The 14,549-nt window shown below is 41.3% G+C and overlaps 1 protein-coding gene across 2 annotated transcripts in view; it reads left to right on the forward strand.

Annotated features, from left to right (window-relative positions):
* The window catches only part of BET1 (Bet1 golgi vesicular membrane trafficking protein), a 31,845-nt gene extending 17,567 nt beyond the window's left edge, over positions 1 to 14,278 (forward strand). Inside the window, exons 4-5 of one of the 2 annotated variants that reach the window (XM_067746393.1) lie at positions 11,671 to 11,948; positions 13,090 to 14,278. In XM_067746393.1, the coding sequence (XP_067602494.1) occupies positions 11,671 to 11,948; positions 13,090 to 13,123 (312 nt within the window). In that variant the 3' untranslated portion in view covers positions 13,124 to 14,278. The remainder of the gene's footprint in view (positions 1 to 11,670; positions 11,949 to 13,089) is intronic. The other variant, XM_067746394.1, reaches the window with a different exon arrangement.
* The last annotated feature ends 271 nt before the right edge of the window (positions 14,279 to 14,549 follow it).

Raw genomic sequence — 14,549 nt, forward strand, 5'->3', positions numbered from 1 at the left:
AAAATGAATCACTTGTACATATACATATGTTCCCATATCTCTTCCCTCTTGCGTCTCCCTCCCTCCCACCCTCCCTATCCCACCCCTCCAAGCGGTCACAAAGCACCGAGCTGATATCCCCGTGCTATGCGGCTGCTTCCCACTAGCTATCTACCTTACGTTTGTTAGTGTATGTATGCCCATGCCTCTCTCTCGCTTTGTCACAGCTCACCCTTCCCCCTCCCCATATCCTCAAGTCCGTTCTGCAGTAGGTCTGTGTCTTTATTCCTGTCTTACCCCTAGGTTGTTCATGACATTTTTTTTCCCTTAAGTTCCATATATATGTGTTAGCATACGGTATTTGTCTTTCTCTTTCTGACTTAATTCACTCTGTATGACAGCCTCTAGGTCCATCCATCTCATTACAAATAGCTCAGTTTCGTTTCTTTTTATGGCTGAGTAATATTCCATTGTATATATGTGCCACATCTTCTTTATCCATTCATTCGATGATGGGCTCTTAGGTTGTTTTCATCTCCAGGCTATTGTAAATAGAGCTGCAATGAACATTTTGGTACATGACTCTTTTTGAATTATGGTTTTCTCAGGGTATATGCCCAGTAGTTGGATTGCTGGGTCATATGGTAGTTCTATTTGTAGTTTTTTAAGGAACCTCCATACTGTTCTCCATAGTGGCTGAACCAATTCACATTGCCACCAGCAGTGCAAGAGTGTTCCCTTTTCTCCACACCCTCTCCAGCATTTATTGTTTCTAGATTTTTTGATGATGGCCATTCTGACTGGTGTGAGATGATATCTGATTGTAGTTTTGATTTGCATTTCTCTAATGATTAATGATGTTGAGTATTCTTTCATGTGTTTGTTGGCAGTCTGTATATCTTCTTTGGAGAAATGTCTATTTAGGGCTTCTGCCCATTTTTGGATTGGGTTGTTTTTTTGTTATTGAGCTGCATGAGCTGCTTGTAACTTTTGGAAATAAATCCTTTGTCAGTTGATTAATTTGCAAATATTTCCTCCCATTCTAAGGGAGAATGTTCCATGAGCACTAGAGAAAAATGTGTATTCTGTTGTTTTTGGATGGAATGTCCTATAACTATCAATTAAGTCCATCTTGTTTAATGTATCATTTAAAGCTTGTGTTTCCTTATTTATTTTCATTTTGGATGATATGTCCATTTGTGAAAGTGGGGTGTTACAGTCCTCTACTATGAATGTGTTACTGTCGATTTCCCCTTTTATGGCTGTATTTGCCTGATGTATTGAGGTGCTGCTATGTTGGGTGCATAAATATTTACAATTGTTGTATCTTCTTGGATTGATCCCTTGATCATGATGTAATGTCCTTTTTTGTCTCTTGTAATAGTTTTTATTTTAAAGTCTATTTTGTCTGATATGAGTATTGCTACTCCTGCTTTCTTTTGCTTTCCTTTTGCATGGAGTATCTTTTTCCATCCCCTTACTTTCTGTCTGTATGTGTCCCTAGGTCTCAAGTGGGTCTCTTGTAGACAGCACATATATGGGTCTTGTGTTTGTATCCGTTCAGCTAATCTGTGTGTTTTGTTGGGAGCATTTAGTCCATTTACATTTAAGGTAATTATCGATATGTATGTTCCTATTCCCATTTTCTCAATTGTTTTGGGTTCGTTATTGTCGGTCTTTTCTTTCTCCTGTGTTTCTTGCCTAGAGAAGTTCCTTTAGCAGTTCTTGTAAAGCTGGTTTAGTGGTGCTGAAGTCTCTTAGCTTTTGCTTGTCTGTAAAGGTTTTAATTTCTCCATCAAATCTCAATGAGATCCTTGCTGGGTAGAGTTATCTTGGTTGCAGGTTTTTCTCCTTCATCACTTTAAATATGTCCTGCCAGTCCCTTCTGGCTTGCAGAATTTCTGCTGAAATGTCAGCTGTTAACCTTATGGGGATTCCCTTGTATGTTATTTGTTGTTTTTCCCTTGCTGCTTTTAATATGTTTTTTTGGTATTTAATTTTTGACAGTTTGATTAATATGTGTCTTGGCATGTTTCTCCTTGGATTTATCCTGTATGGGACTCTCTGTGCTTCCTGGACTTGATTAACTATTTCCTTTCCCATATTATGGACGTTTTCAACTACAAGCTTTTCAAATACCTTCTCAGTCCCTTTCTTTTTCTCCTCTTCTTCCAGGACCCCTATAATTCGAATGTTGGCGCGTTTAATGTTGTCCCAGAGGTCTCTGAGACTGTCCTCAGTTCTTTTCATCTTTTTTCTGTATTCTGCTCTGCAGTAGTTATTTCCACACTTTTATCTTCCAGGTCACTTATCCATTCTTCCGCCTCAGTTATTCTGTTATTGATCCCATCTAGAGTATTTTTCATTTCATTTATTGTGTTGTTTATCATTGCTTGTTTAATGTTTAGTTCTTCTAGATCCTTGTTAAATGTTTCTTGCATTTTGTCTATTCTATTTCCAAGATTTTGGATCATCCTTACTATCATTTTTCTGAATTCTTTTTCAGGTAGACTGCCTATTTCCTCTTCATTTGTTAGGTCTGGTGGGTTTTTATCTTACTCCTTCATCTGCTGTGTGTTTTTCTGTCTTCTCATTTTGCTTATCTTACTGTGTTTGGGGTCTCCTTTTTGCAGGCTGCAGGTTCGTAGTTCCTGTTGTTTTTTGTGTCTGTCCCCAGTGGCTAAGTTTGGTTCAGTGGGTTGTGTAGGCTTCCTGGTGGAGGGGACTAGTGCCTGTGTTCTGGTGGATGAGGCTGGATCTTGTCTTTCTGTTGGGCAGGTCCACATCTGGTGGTGTGTTTGGGGGTTTCTGTGGACTTATTATGATTTTGGGCAGCCTCTCTGCTAATGGGTGGGGTTGTGTTCCTGTCTTGCTAGTTGTTTGGCATAGGATGTCCAGCACTGTAGCTTGCTGGTCGATGTGTGAAGCTGGGTGCTGGCGTTGAGATGGAGAACTCTGGGAGATTTTCGCCGTTTGATATTATGTGGAGCTGGGAGGTCTCTTGTGGACCAGTGTCCTGAAGTTGGCTCTCCCACCTCAGAGGCACAGCACTAACTCCTGACTGCAGCACCAAGAGCCTTTCATCCACACGGTTAATTTGGGATGATTCATTGTCTATTCATGTATTCCACAGATGCAGGGTACATCAAGTTGATTGTGGAGCTTTAATCCGCTGCTTCTGAGGTTGCTGGGAGAGATTTCCCTTTCTCTTCTTTGTTCTCACAGCTCCCAGGGGCTCAGCTTTGGATTTGGCCCCGCTTCTGCATGTAGGTCGCTGGAGGGCGTCTGTTCTTCGCTCAGACAGGATGGGGTTAAAGGAGCCGCTGATGCTGGGGCTCTGGCTCACTCAGGCCAGCGGTAGGGAGGGGCACGGAGTGCGGGGCGAGCCTGCGGCTGCAGAGGCCAGAGGCCAGCGTGTCGTTGCACCAGCCTGAGGCGCGTCGTGTGTTCTCCCCGGGGTAGTTTTCCCTGGATCACAGGACCCTGTCAGTGGCGGGCTGCACAGGCTCCCCGGAAGGGAGGTGTGGAGAGTGACCTGTGCTCGCACACAGGCTTCTTGGTGGTGGCAGCAGCAGCCTTAGCATCTCATGCCTGACTCTGGGGTTCGCGCTTTTAGCTGCGTCTCGCACCCGTCTCTGGAGCTCCTTTAAGCAGCGTTCTTAATCCCCTCCCCTCGCGCACCAGGAAACAAAGAGGGAAGAAAAAGTCTCTTGCCTCTTCGGCAGGTCCAGACTTTTCCCCAGACTCCCTCCTGGCCAGCCGTGGTGCACTAACCCCCTGCAGGCTGTGTTCACGCCGCTAACCACAGTCCTCTCTGTGCACTCCGACCGAAGCCCGAGCCTCAGCTCCCACCCCCGCCCACTCCGGCGGGGGAGCAGACAAGCCTATCGGGCTGGTGATTGCTGGTCGGCACCAATCCTCTGTGCGGGAATTTCTCTGTTTTGCCCCCCGCACCCCTGTTGCTGTGCTCTCCTCCGTGGCTCCAAAGCTTTCCCCCTCTGCCCCCCACAGTCTCCGCCCGCGAAGGGGCTTCCTAGTGTGTGGAAACCTTTCCTCCTTCACATCTCCCTCCCACTGGTGCAGGTCCCGTCCCTATCCTTTTGTCTCTGTTTATTCTTTTTTCTTTTTCCCTACCAAGGTACGTGGGGGTTTTTTTTCCTTTTGGGAGGTCTGAGGTCTTCTGCCAGCGTTCAGTAGGTGTTCTGTAGGAGTTGTTCCACGTGTAGATGTATTTCTGGTGTAGGAGTTGTTCCACGTGTAGATGTATTTCTGGTGTATCTGTGGGGAGGAAGGTGATCTCCGCGTCTTACTCTTCCGCCATCTTCTCGTCAATCCTAGCTCTCATATTAAGGACTTTTCTAGCTGTTTTTTTTTTTTAACATCTTTATTGGAGTATAATTGCTTTACAGTGGTGTGTTAGTTTTTGCTGTATAAAAAAGTGAATCAGCTATACGTATACATATATCCCCATATCTCCTCCCTTTTGCATCTCCCTTCCACCCTCCCTATCCAACATCTCTAGGTGGTCACAAAGCATAGAGCTGATCTCCCTGTGCTATGTGGCTGCTTCCCACTATCTATTTTACATTTGGTAGTGTATATATGTCCATGCCACTCTCTCACTTCGTCCCAGCTTATCCTTCCCCCTCCCTGTGTCCTCAAGTCCATTCTCTATGTCTACGTCTTTATTCCTGTCCTGCCCCTAGGTTCCTCAGAACCCTTTTTTTTTTTTTTTTTTTAGATTACATATATATGTGTTAGCATAGGGTATTTGTTTTTCTGACTTACTTCACTCTGTATGACAGACCCTAGGTCCATCCATCTCACTACAAATAACTCAGTTTCGTTTTTTATGGCTAATATTCCATTGTATATATGTGCCACATCTTTTTTGTTTACATCTTTATTGGAGTATAATTGCTTTACAATGATGTGTTAGTTTCTGCTTTATAACAAAATGAATCAGTTATACATACACGTATGTTCCCATATCTCTTCCCTCTTGCGTCTCCCTCCCACCCTCCCTATCCCACCCCTCTAGGTGGTCACAGAGCACTGAGCTGATGTCCCTGTGCTATGTGGCTGCTTCCCACTAGCTATCTATTTTATGTTTGGTAGTGTATATATGTCCATGCCACTCTCTCACTTTGTCACAGCTCACCCTTCCCCCTCCCCATATCCTCAAGTCCATTCCCTAGTAGGTCTGTGTCTTTATTCCTGTCTTACCCCTCGGTTCTTCATGACATTTTTTTTTCTTAAATCCCGTATATGTGTGTCAGTATACGGTATTTGCCTTTCTCTTTCTGACTTACTTCACTCTGTATGACAGACTCTAGGTCCATCCATCTCATTACAAATAGCTCAATTTCGTTTCTTTTTATGGCTTAGTAATAATCCATGGTATATATGTGCCACATCTTCTTTATCCATTCATCTGTTGATGGGCACTTAGGTTGTTTCCATATCCTGGCTATTGTAAATAGAGCTGCAATGAACATTGTGGTACATGACTTTTTTTAAAAAATTTTTTTATTTTAATTTTTTTATTTTTTTAACATCTTTATTGGAGTATAATTGCTTTACAATGGTATGTTAGTTTCAGCTTCACAACAAAATCAGTTATATATATACATATGTTCCCATATCTCTTCCCGCTTGCGTCTCCCTCCCTCCCACCCTCCCTATCCCACCCCTCCAGGCGGTCACAAAGCACCGAGCTGATCTCCCTGTGCTATGCGGCTGCTTCCCACTAGCTATCTACCTTACGTTTGGTAGTGTATATATGTCCATGCCTCTTTCTCGCTTAGTCACGGTTTACCCTTCCCCCTCCCCATAGCCTCAAGTCCATTCTCTAGTAAGTCTGTGTCTTTATTCCTGTTTTGCCCCTAGGTTTTTCATGACATTTTTTTTCTTAAATTCCATATATATGTGTTAGCATACGGCATTTGTCTCTCTCTTTCTGACTTACTTCACTCTGTATGACAGACTCTAGGTCTATCCACCTCATTACAAATAGCTCAATTTCGTTTCTCTTTATGGCTGAGTAATATTCCATTGTATATATGTGCCACATCTTCTTTATACATTCATCCGATGATGGACACTTAGGTTGTTTCCATCTCTGGGCTATTGTAAATAGAGCTGCAGTGAACATTTTGGTACATGACTCTTTTTGAATTATGGTTTTCTCAGGGTATATGCCCAGTAGTGGGATTGCTGGGTCATATGGTAGTTCTATTTGTAGCTTTTTAAGGAACCTCTATACTGTTCTCCATAGTGGCTGTATCAATTTACATTCCCACCAACAGTGCAAGAGGGTTCCCTTTTCTCCACACCCTCTCCAGCATTTATTGTTTCTAGATTTTTTGATGATGGCCATTCTGACTGGTGTGAGATGATATCTCATTGTAGTTTTGATTTGCATTTCTCTAATGATTAGTGATGTTGAGCATTCTTTCATGTGTTTGTTGGCACTCTATATCTTCTTTGGAGAAATGTCTATTTAGGTCTTCTGCCCATTTTTGGATTGGGTTGTTTGCTTTTTTGTTATTAAGCTGCATGAGCTGCTTATAAATTTTGGAGATTAATCCTTTGTCAGTTGCTTCATTTGCAAATATTTTCTCCCATTCTGAGGGTTGTCTTATGGTCTTCTTTATGGTTTCCTTTGCTGCGCAAAAGCTTTGAAGTTTCATTAGGTCCCATTTGTTTATTTTTGTTTTTATTTCCATTTCTCTAGGAGGTGGGTCAAAAAGGACCTTGCTGTGATTTATGTCATAGAGTGTCCTGCCTATGTTTTCCTCTAAGAGTTTGATAGTTTCTGGTCTTACATTTAGGTCTTTAATCCATTTTGAGCTTATTTTTGTGTATGGTGTTAGGGAGTGATCTAATCTCATACTTTTACATGTAGCTGTCCAGTTTTCCCAGCACCACTTATTGAAGAGGCTGTCCTTTCTCCACTGTACATTCCTGCCTCCTTTGTCAAAGATAAGGTGACCATAGGTGCGTGGGTTTATCTCTGGGCTTTCTATCCTGTTCCATTGATCTATATTTCTGTTTTGGTGCCAGTACCATACTGTCTTGATTACTGTAGCTTTGTAGTATAGCCTGATGTCAGGAAGCCTGATTCCTACAGCTCCATTTTTCGTTCTCAAGATTGCTTTGGCTATTCGGGGTCTTTTGTGTTTCCATACAAATTGTGAAATTTTTTGTTCTAGTTCTGTGAAAAATGCCAGTGGTAGTTTGATAGGGATTGCATTGAATCTGTAGATTGCTTTGGGTAGTAGAGTCATTTTCACAATGTTGATTCTTCCCATCCAAGAACATGGTATATCTCTCCATCTATTTGTATCATCTTTAATTTCTTTCATCAGTGTCTTATAATTTTCTGCATACAGATCTTTTGTCTCCTTAGGTAGGTTTATTCCTAGATATTTTATTCTTTTTGTTGCAATGGTAAATGGGAGTGTTTTCTTGATTTCACTTTCAGATTTTTCATCCTTAGTGTATAGGAATGCCAGAGATTTCTGTGCATTAATTTTGTATCCTGTTACTTTACCACATTCGTTGATTATCTGGTAGCATCTTTAGGATTCTGGTAGTTTTCTGGTAGCATCTTTAGGATTCTCTATGTATAGTATCATGTCATCTGCAAACAGTGACAGCTTTACTTTTTCTTTTCCGATTTGGATTCCTTTTATTTCCTTTTCTTCTCTGATTGCTGTGGCTAAAACTTCCAAAACTGTGTTGAATAAGAGTGGTGAGAGTGGGCAACCTTGTCTTGTTCCTGATCTTAGTGGAAATGCTTTCAGTTTTTCACCATTGAGGACGCTGTTGGCTGTGGGTTTGTTATATATGGCCTTTATTATGTTGAGGAAAGTTCCCTCTATGCCTACTTTCTGCAGGGTTTTTATCATAAATGGGTGTTGAATTTTGTCAAAAGCTTTCTCTGCATCTATTGAGATGATCATATGGTTTTCTCCTTCAATTTGTTAATATGGTGTATCACGTTGATTGATTTGCGTATATTGAAGAATCCTTGCATACCTGGAATAAACCCCACTTGATCATGGTGTATGATCCGTTTAATGTGCTGTTGGATTCTGTTTGCTAGTATTTTGTTGAGGATCTTTGCATCTATGTTCATCAGTGATATCGGCCTGTAGTTTTCTTTCTTTGTGACATCCTTGTCTGGTTTTGGTATCAGGGTGATAGTGGCCTCGTAGAATGAGTTTGGGAGTGTTCCTCCCTCTGCTATATTTTGGAAGAGTCTGAGAAGGATAGGTGATAGCTCTTCTCTAAATGTTTGATAGAATTCGCCTGTGAAGCCATCTGGTCCTGGGCTTTTGCTTGTTGGAAGATTTTTCATCACAGTTTCAATTTCAGTGCTTGTCATTGGTCTGTTCATATTTTCTATTTCTTCCTGATTCAGTCTTGGCAGGTTGTGCCTTTCTAAGAATTTGTCCATTTCTTCCAGGTTGTCCATTTTATCGGCATAGAGTTGCTTGTAGTAATCTCTCATGATCTTTTGTATTTCTGCAGTGTCAGTTGTTACTTCTTTTTCATTTCTAATTCTATTGATTTGAGTCTTCTCCCTTTTTTTCTTGATGAGTCTGGCTAATGGTTTATCAATTTTATTTATCCTTTCAAAGAACCACCTTTTAGTTTGATTGATCTTTGCTATCTTTTCCTTCATTTCCTTTTCATTTATTTCTGATCTGATTTTTATGATTTCTTTCCTTCTGCTAACTTTGGGGTTTTTTTGGTTCTTCTTTCTCTAATTGCTTTAGGTGCAAGGTTAGTTTGTTTATTCGAGATGTTTCCTGTTTCTTAAGGTAGGATTGTATTGCTATAAACTTCCCTCTTAGAACTGCTTTTGCTGCATCCCATAGATATTGAGTCAACGTGTCTCCATTGTCATTTGTTTCTAGGTATTTTTTGATTTCCTCTTTGATTTCTTCAGTGATCACTTCGTTATTAAGTTGTGTATTGTTTAGCCTCCATGTGTTTGTATTTTTTACAGATCTTTTCCTGTAATTGATATCGAGTCTCATGGCTTTGTGGTCGGAAAAGATACTTGATACAATTTACCAAGGCTTGATTTGTGACCCAAGATATGATCTATCCTGGAGAATGTTCCATGAGCACTAGAGAAAAATGTGTATTCTGTTGTTTTTGGATGGAATGTCCTATAAATATCAATTAAGTCCATCTTGTTTAATGTATCATTTAAAGCTTGTGTTTCCTTATTTATTTTCATTTTGGATGATCTGTCCTTTGGTGAAAGTGGGGTGTTAAAGTCCCCTACTATGAATGTGTTACTGTCAATTTCCCCTTTTATGGCTGTTAGTATTTGCCTTATGTATTGAGGTGCTCCTATGTTGGGTGCATAAATATTTACAATTGTTATATCTTCTTCTTGGATCGATCCCTTGATCATTATGTAGTGTCCTTTTTTGTCTCTTCTAATAGTCTTTGTTTTAAAGTCTATTTTGTGTGATATGAGAATTGCTACTCCAGCTTTCTTTTGGTTTCCATTTGCATGGAATATCTTTTTCCATCCCCTCACTTTCAGTCTGTATGTGTCTCTAGGTCTGAAGTGGGTCTCTTGTAGACAGCAAATATATGCGTCTTGTTTTTGTATCCATTCAGCCAATCTGTGTCTTTTGGTGGGAGCATTTAGTCCATTTACATTTACGGTAATATCGATATGTGTGTTCCCATTCCCATTTTCTTAATTGTTTTGGATTCGTTATTGTAGGTCTTTTCCTTCTTTTGTGTTTCTTGCCTAGAGAAGTTCCTTTAGCAGTTGTTGTGGAGCTGGTTTGGTGGTGCTGAACTCTCTCAGCTTTTGCTTGTCTGTAAAGGTTTTAATTTCTCCATCAAATCTGAATGAGATCCTTGCTGGGTAGAGTAATCTTGCTTGCAGGTTTTTCTCCTTCAACACTTTCAGTATGTCCTGCCACTCCCTTCTGGCTTGCAGGGTTTCTGCTGAAAGATCAGCTGTTAACCTTATGGGGATTCCCTTGTGTGTTATTTGTTGTTTTTCCCTTGCTGCTTTTAATATGTTTTCTTTGTATTTAATTTTTGACAGTTTGATTAATATGTGTCTTGGCGTATTTCTCCTTGGATTTATCCTGTATGGGACTCTGTGTGCTTCCTGGACTTGATTAACTATTTCCTTTCCCATATTAGGGAAGTTTTCAATTATAATCTCTTCAAGTATTTTCTCAGTCCCTTTCTTTTTCTCTTCTTCTTCTGGAACCCCTATAATTCGAATGTTGGTGCGTTTAATGTTGTCCCAGAGGTCTCTGAGACTGTCCTCAGTTCTTTTCATTCTTTTTTCTTTATTCTGCTCTGCAGTAGTTATTTCCACTATTTTATCTTCCAGGTCACTTATCCGTTCTTCTGCCTCAGTTATTCTGCTATTGATCCCATCTAGAGTATTTTTCATTTCATTTATTGTGATGTTCATCATTGTTTGTTTCATCTTTAGTTCTTCTAGGTCCTTGTTAATGGATTCTTGCATTTTGTCTATTTTATTTCCAAGATTTTGGATCATCTTTACTATCATTATTCTGAATTCTTTTTCAGGTAGACTGCCTATTTCCTCTTCATTTGTTAGGTCTGGTGGGTTTTTATCTTGCTCCTTCATCTGCTGTGTGTTTTTCTGTCTTTTCATTTTGCTTATCTTACTGTGTTTGGGGTCTCCTTTTTGCAGGCTGAAGGTTCGTAATTCTTGTTGTTTTTTGTGTCTGTCCCCAGTGGCTAAGGTTGGTTCAGTGGGTTGTGTAGGCTTCCTGGTGGAGGGTACTAGTGCCTGTGTTCTGGTGGATGAGGCTGGATCTTGTCTTTCTGGTGGGCAGGTCCACGTCTGGTGGTGTGTTTTGGGGTGTCTGTAGACTTATGATTTTGGTCAGCCTCTCTGCTCATGGGTGGGGCTGTGTTCCCGTCTTGCTAGTTGTTTGGCATAGGATGTCCAGCACTGTAGCTTGCTGGTTGTTGAGTGAAGCTGGGTGCTGGCGTTGAGATGGAGATCTCTGGGAGATTTTCGCTGTTTGATATTATGTGCAGCTGGGAGGCCTCTTGTGGACCAGTGTCCTGAAGTTGGCTCTCCCACCTCAGAGGCACAGCACTGACTCCTGGCTGCAGCACGAAGAGCCTTTCATCCACAGGGCTTCTTAATTTGGGAAGATTCGTTGTCTATTCATGTATTCCACAGATGCAGGGTACATCAAGTTGATTGTGGAGCTTTAATCCGCTGCTTCTGAGGCTGCTGGGAGAGATTTCCCTTTCTCTTCTTTGTTCTCACAGTTCCCAGGGGCTCAGCTTTGGATTTGGCCCCGCCTGTGCGTGTAGGTCACCGGAGGGCGTCTGTTCTTTGCTCAGACAGGACGGGGTTAAAGGAGCCGCTGATTCGGAGGCTCTGGCTCACGCAGGCCGGGGGGTAGCGAGGGTCACGGAGTATGGGGCGGGCCTGTGGCGGCAGAGGCCAGCGTGACGTTGCTAGCCTGAGGCGCACCGTGCATTCTCCTGGGGGAGTTGTCCCTGGATCCCGGGACCCTGTCAGTGGCGGGCTGCACAGGCTCCCCGGAAGGGGGTGTGGATAGTGACCTGTGTTTGCACACAGGCTTCTTGGTGGCGGCAGCAGCGGCCTTAGCATCTCATGTCTGTCTCTGTTTTCCGCACTTTTAGCCGCGGCTCGCGCCCGTCTCTGGAGCTCTCTTAAGCAGCGTTCTTAATCCCCTCTCCTCGTGCACCAGGAAACAAAGAGCGAAGAAAAAGTCTCTTGCCTCTTCGGCAGGTCCAGACTTTTCCCCGGACTCCCTCCCGGCTAGCCGCGGTGCACTAACCCCCTGCAGGCTGTGTTCACGCCGCCAACCTCAGTCCTCTCCCGGCGCTCCGACAGAAGCCGGAGCCTCAGCTCCCAGCCCCGCCCGCCCCAGCGGGCGAGCAGACAAGCCTCTTGGCTGGTGAGTGCCGGTCGGCCCGATCCTCTGCGCTGGAATCTCTCCGCTTTGCCCTCCGCACCCCTGTTGCTGTGCTCTCCTCCGCGGCTCCCAAGCTCCCCCACCCGAAGTCTCCGCCCGCGAAGGGGCTTCCTAGTGTGTGGACACTTTTCCTCCTTCACAGCCCTCTCCTGCTGGTGCAGGACCCGTCCCTATCCTTTTGTCTCTGTTTAGTTTTTTCTTTTGCCCTAACCAGGTACGTGGGGGGTTCCTTGCCTTTTGGGCGGTCTGAGGTCTTCTGCCAGCGTTCAGTAGGTGCTCCGTAGGAGTTGTTCCACGCGTAGATGTATTTCTGGTGTATCTGTGGGGAGGAAGGTGATCTCCGCGTCTTACTCTTCCGCCATCTTCCCGGAAGTCCCCCATGACTCTTTTTAATTATGGTTTTCTCAGGGTATATGCCCAGTAGTGTGATTGCTGGTTCTTATGGTAGTTCAACTTTTAGTTTTTTAAGGAACTTCCATACTGTTGTCCATAGTGGCTGTATCAATTTACATTCCCATCAACAGTGCAAGAGGGTTCCGTTTCCTCCACACCCATGGTGGTCGTCTTTCCCCATCCATATTTGTAGTCTGTACCACATTTTACCACCTCTACATGATACTCTCTTAACTTTTAATAGACTCTGCTGACCTTCTAAGTCAACTATGTAAATAAAAGGATCTTAAAAGTAAAGGTACATTTAACTGCTAACCATATTAAATTTTGGTTGAATTCTGTACTGGGAAGCAGCCCACCATTTGACCTTGGAGAGCAATGCCCCAACAAAAAGTGGGGAAAAACCTGTGTGATAGTAGATAAACTACTTACTTTATTAATATTTTTTAATCCACATAATTGGAATAAACCTAAATACTTTGGGGTTTTGAATTGCTCCCGAGCTGAAAAAATGTTTATTGGATAATGAAAGAGCTTTTTATTTATTGAGAAAATTATTTTGCATGGAGTAATCAAGCTGATTAAGTTATAAACAGAGTCCTGAATTGATTAAACATAGAAAATGTCATTAAAAATGTATTCTAATAACAGTATATTAAATTACTTAAATATGCATGTGTAGAATATTAGAATTCAACTAGTATATTTTGTTTTCCTTTTCTCCTCATAGGATTCACAGTTTGATTCTACAACTGGATTTCTAGGTAAAACCATGGGAAAACTGAAGATTTTATCCAGAGGGAGCCAAACAAAGCTGCTGTGCTATATGATGCTGTTTTCATTGTTTGTCTTTTTTGTCATTTATTGGATTATTAAACTGAGGTGATGCAAGCCACTGAGTTTGGAATTTGTTCCAACTTAACGGCTTGGAGTACCACTTCAGTAAAAAATCAGCATCAAAACATTCCTAAATTTCAAATAACACTATGGCATTTTCCATCGAACATTACTGAATTTTACTTGTTTTATAAATCACATTAGATAATACAGTGCTCTTTGAATACTGTTTCTTAATGATTCATTTTTTGCCCCTATTTTCAGGGGTATTGAGATGGTCCGAGGTCAGCCTGGCCCTAATAAATTTTTTTCCTGTTTTTGCTGTCAGGTTAAATAGCAGTATAATATCCTGTTGTTACCATAAATGTAGGTTTATGTTCCACATAAAGAAACTTAGTGGAAAATAACAATGCCTGGAGAGCCTTGTGCTGAGCTTTTGAGGTGGTGAGAAAGTTTGTGATGGATGGTAAATGTATTTTCCTGAACTGTCATCACCCCTGATGACGTACTCTCCTTTTCTCCTTTATTTGGTTAAAATTGTAGGCTGATTTCTTTTTACCTACAGGTTTCCTAATAATTTTTGATGATATGACTCTTCTTCTGTTTCTGCCCAAGGACCTCATTCTTTAATAAAACTTGTTATTTTGGCATATTTCTAGTAAGGTTCAAAACAAATGTGTACCCGTATAGTTGTCATTTTCTATTAACTTTATATATATACCATTGACTTGGCTTATAATAGTTTTATGATTTTAGCTACTTAGGCCATTTGGTTATCACTTATGACAGAATAATGTGAAGCTAAAGTAATTGCTAAGCTCTGAATGGAAATAAAATGTTCAAGAAAAGTAATTGCCTCTGCTTTATTATGTGCTCAGAATAAATATTGGAAATACTCAGGCATTGACCTTGCAGTTAAGGGCACTGTTACTTTAATCCAGTGTATTTGTCTATAGAAAACAAAATACAAAAGTGGACTGTTGAATAGAAAGAGATATTAAAATGTGAAATACTCCGTATTGCTACTATTTTGGAATTTGCCCATTTATGGGCTCCAAAAATAAAATTTTTAATGAAATACATTAATTGACTTTGTTGCTTCTTTGTTCAAGTCTCTCTCTTTTTTTTTCCTCCATAGACTGAGAAGTGGTTCTGAAAACTCAGAACAAACTCAGGAAAGCTTAACGTATTTGTATTATTTCAGAACTTGCTGCAAACAAATGCGATAAATCATGACTGGTTTCAAAATTCTCTTTAATTCTTTAAATTTTTATTTAAAAATCTATTTTTGATTTTCCTGAGTTTGCGATCCTTTTTTGCTCATCCCTACTTAACCTATCAAATTTAGGCCTA

Source organism: Pseudorca crassidens, chromosome 8, assembly GCF_039906515.1.
Source record: "Pseudorca crassidens isolate mPseCra1 chromosome 8, mPseCra1.hap1, whole genome shotgun sequence".
Lineage (NCBI taxonomy): Eukaryota > Metazoa > Chordata > Mammalia > Artiodactyla > Delphinidae > Pseudorca > Pseudorca crassidens.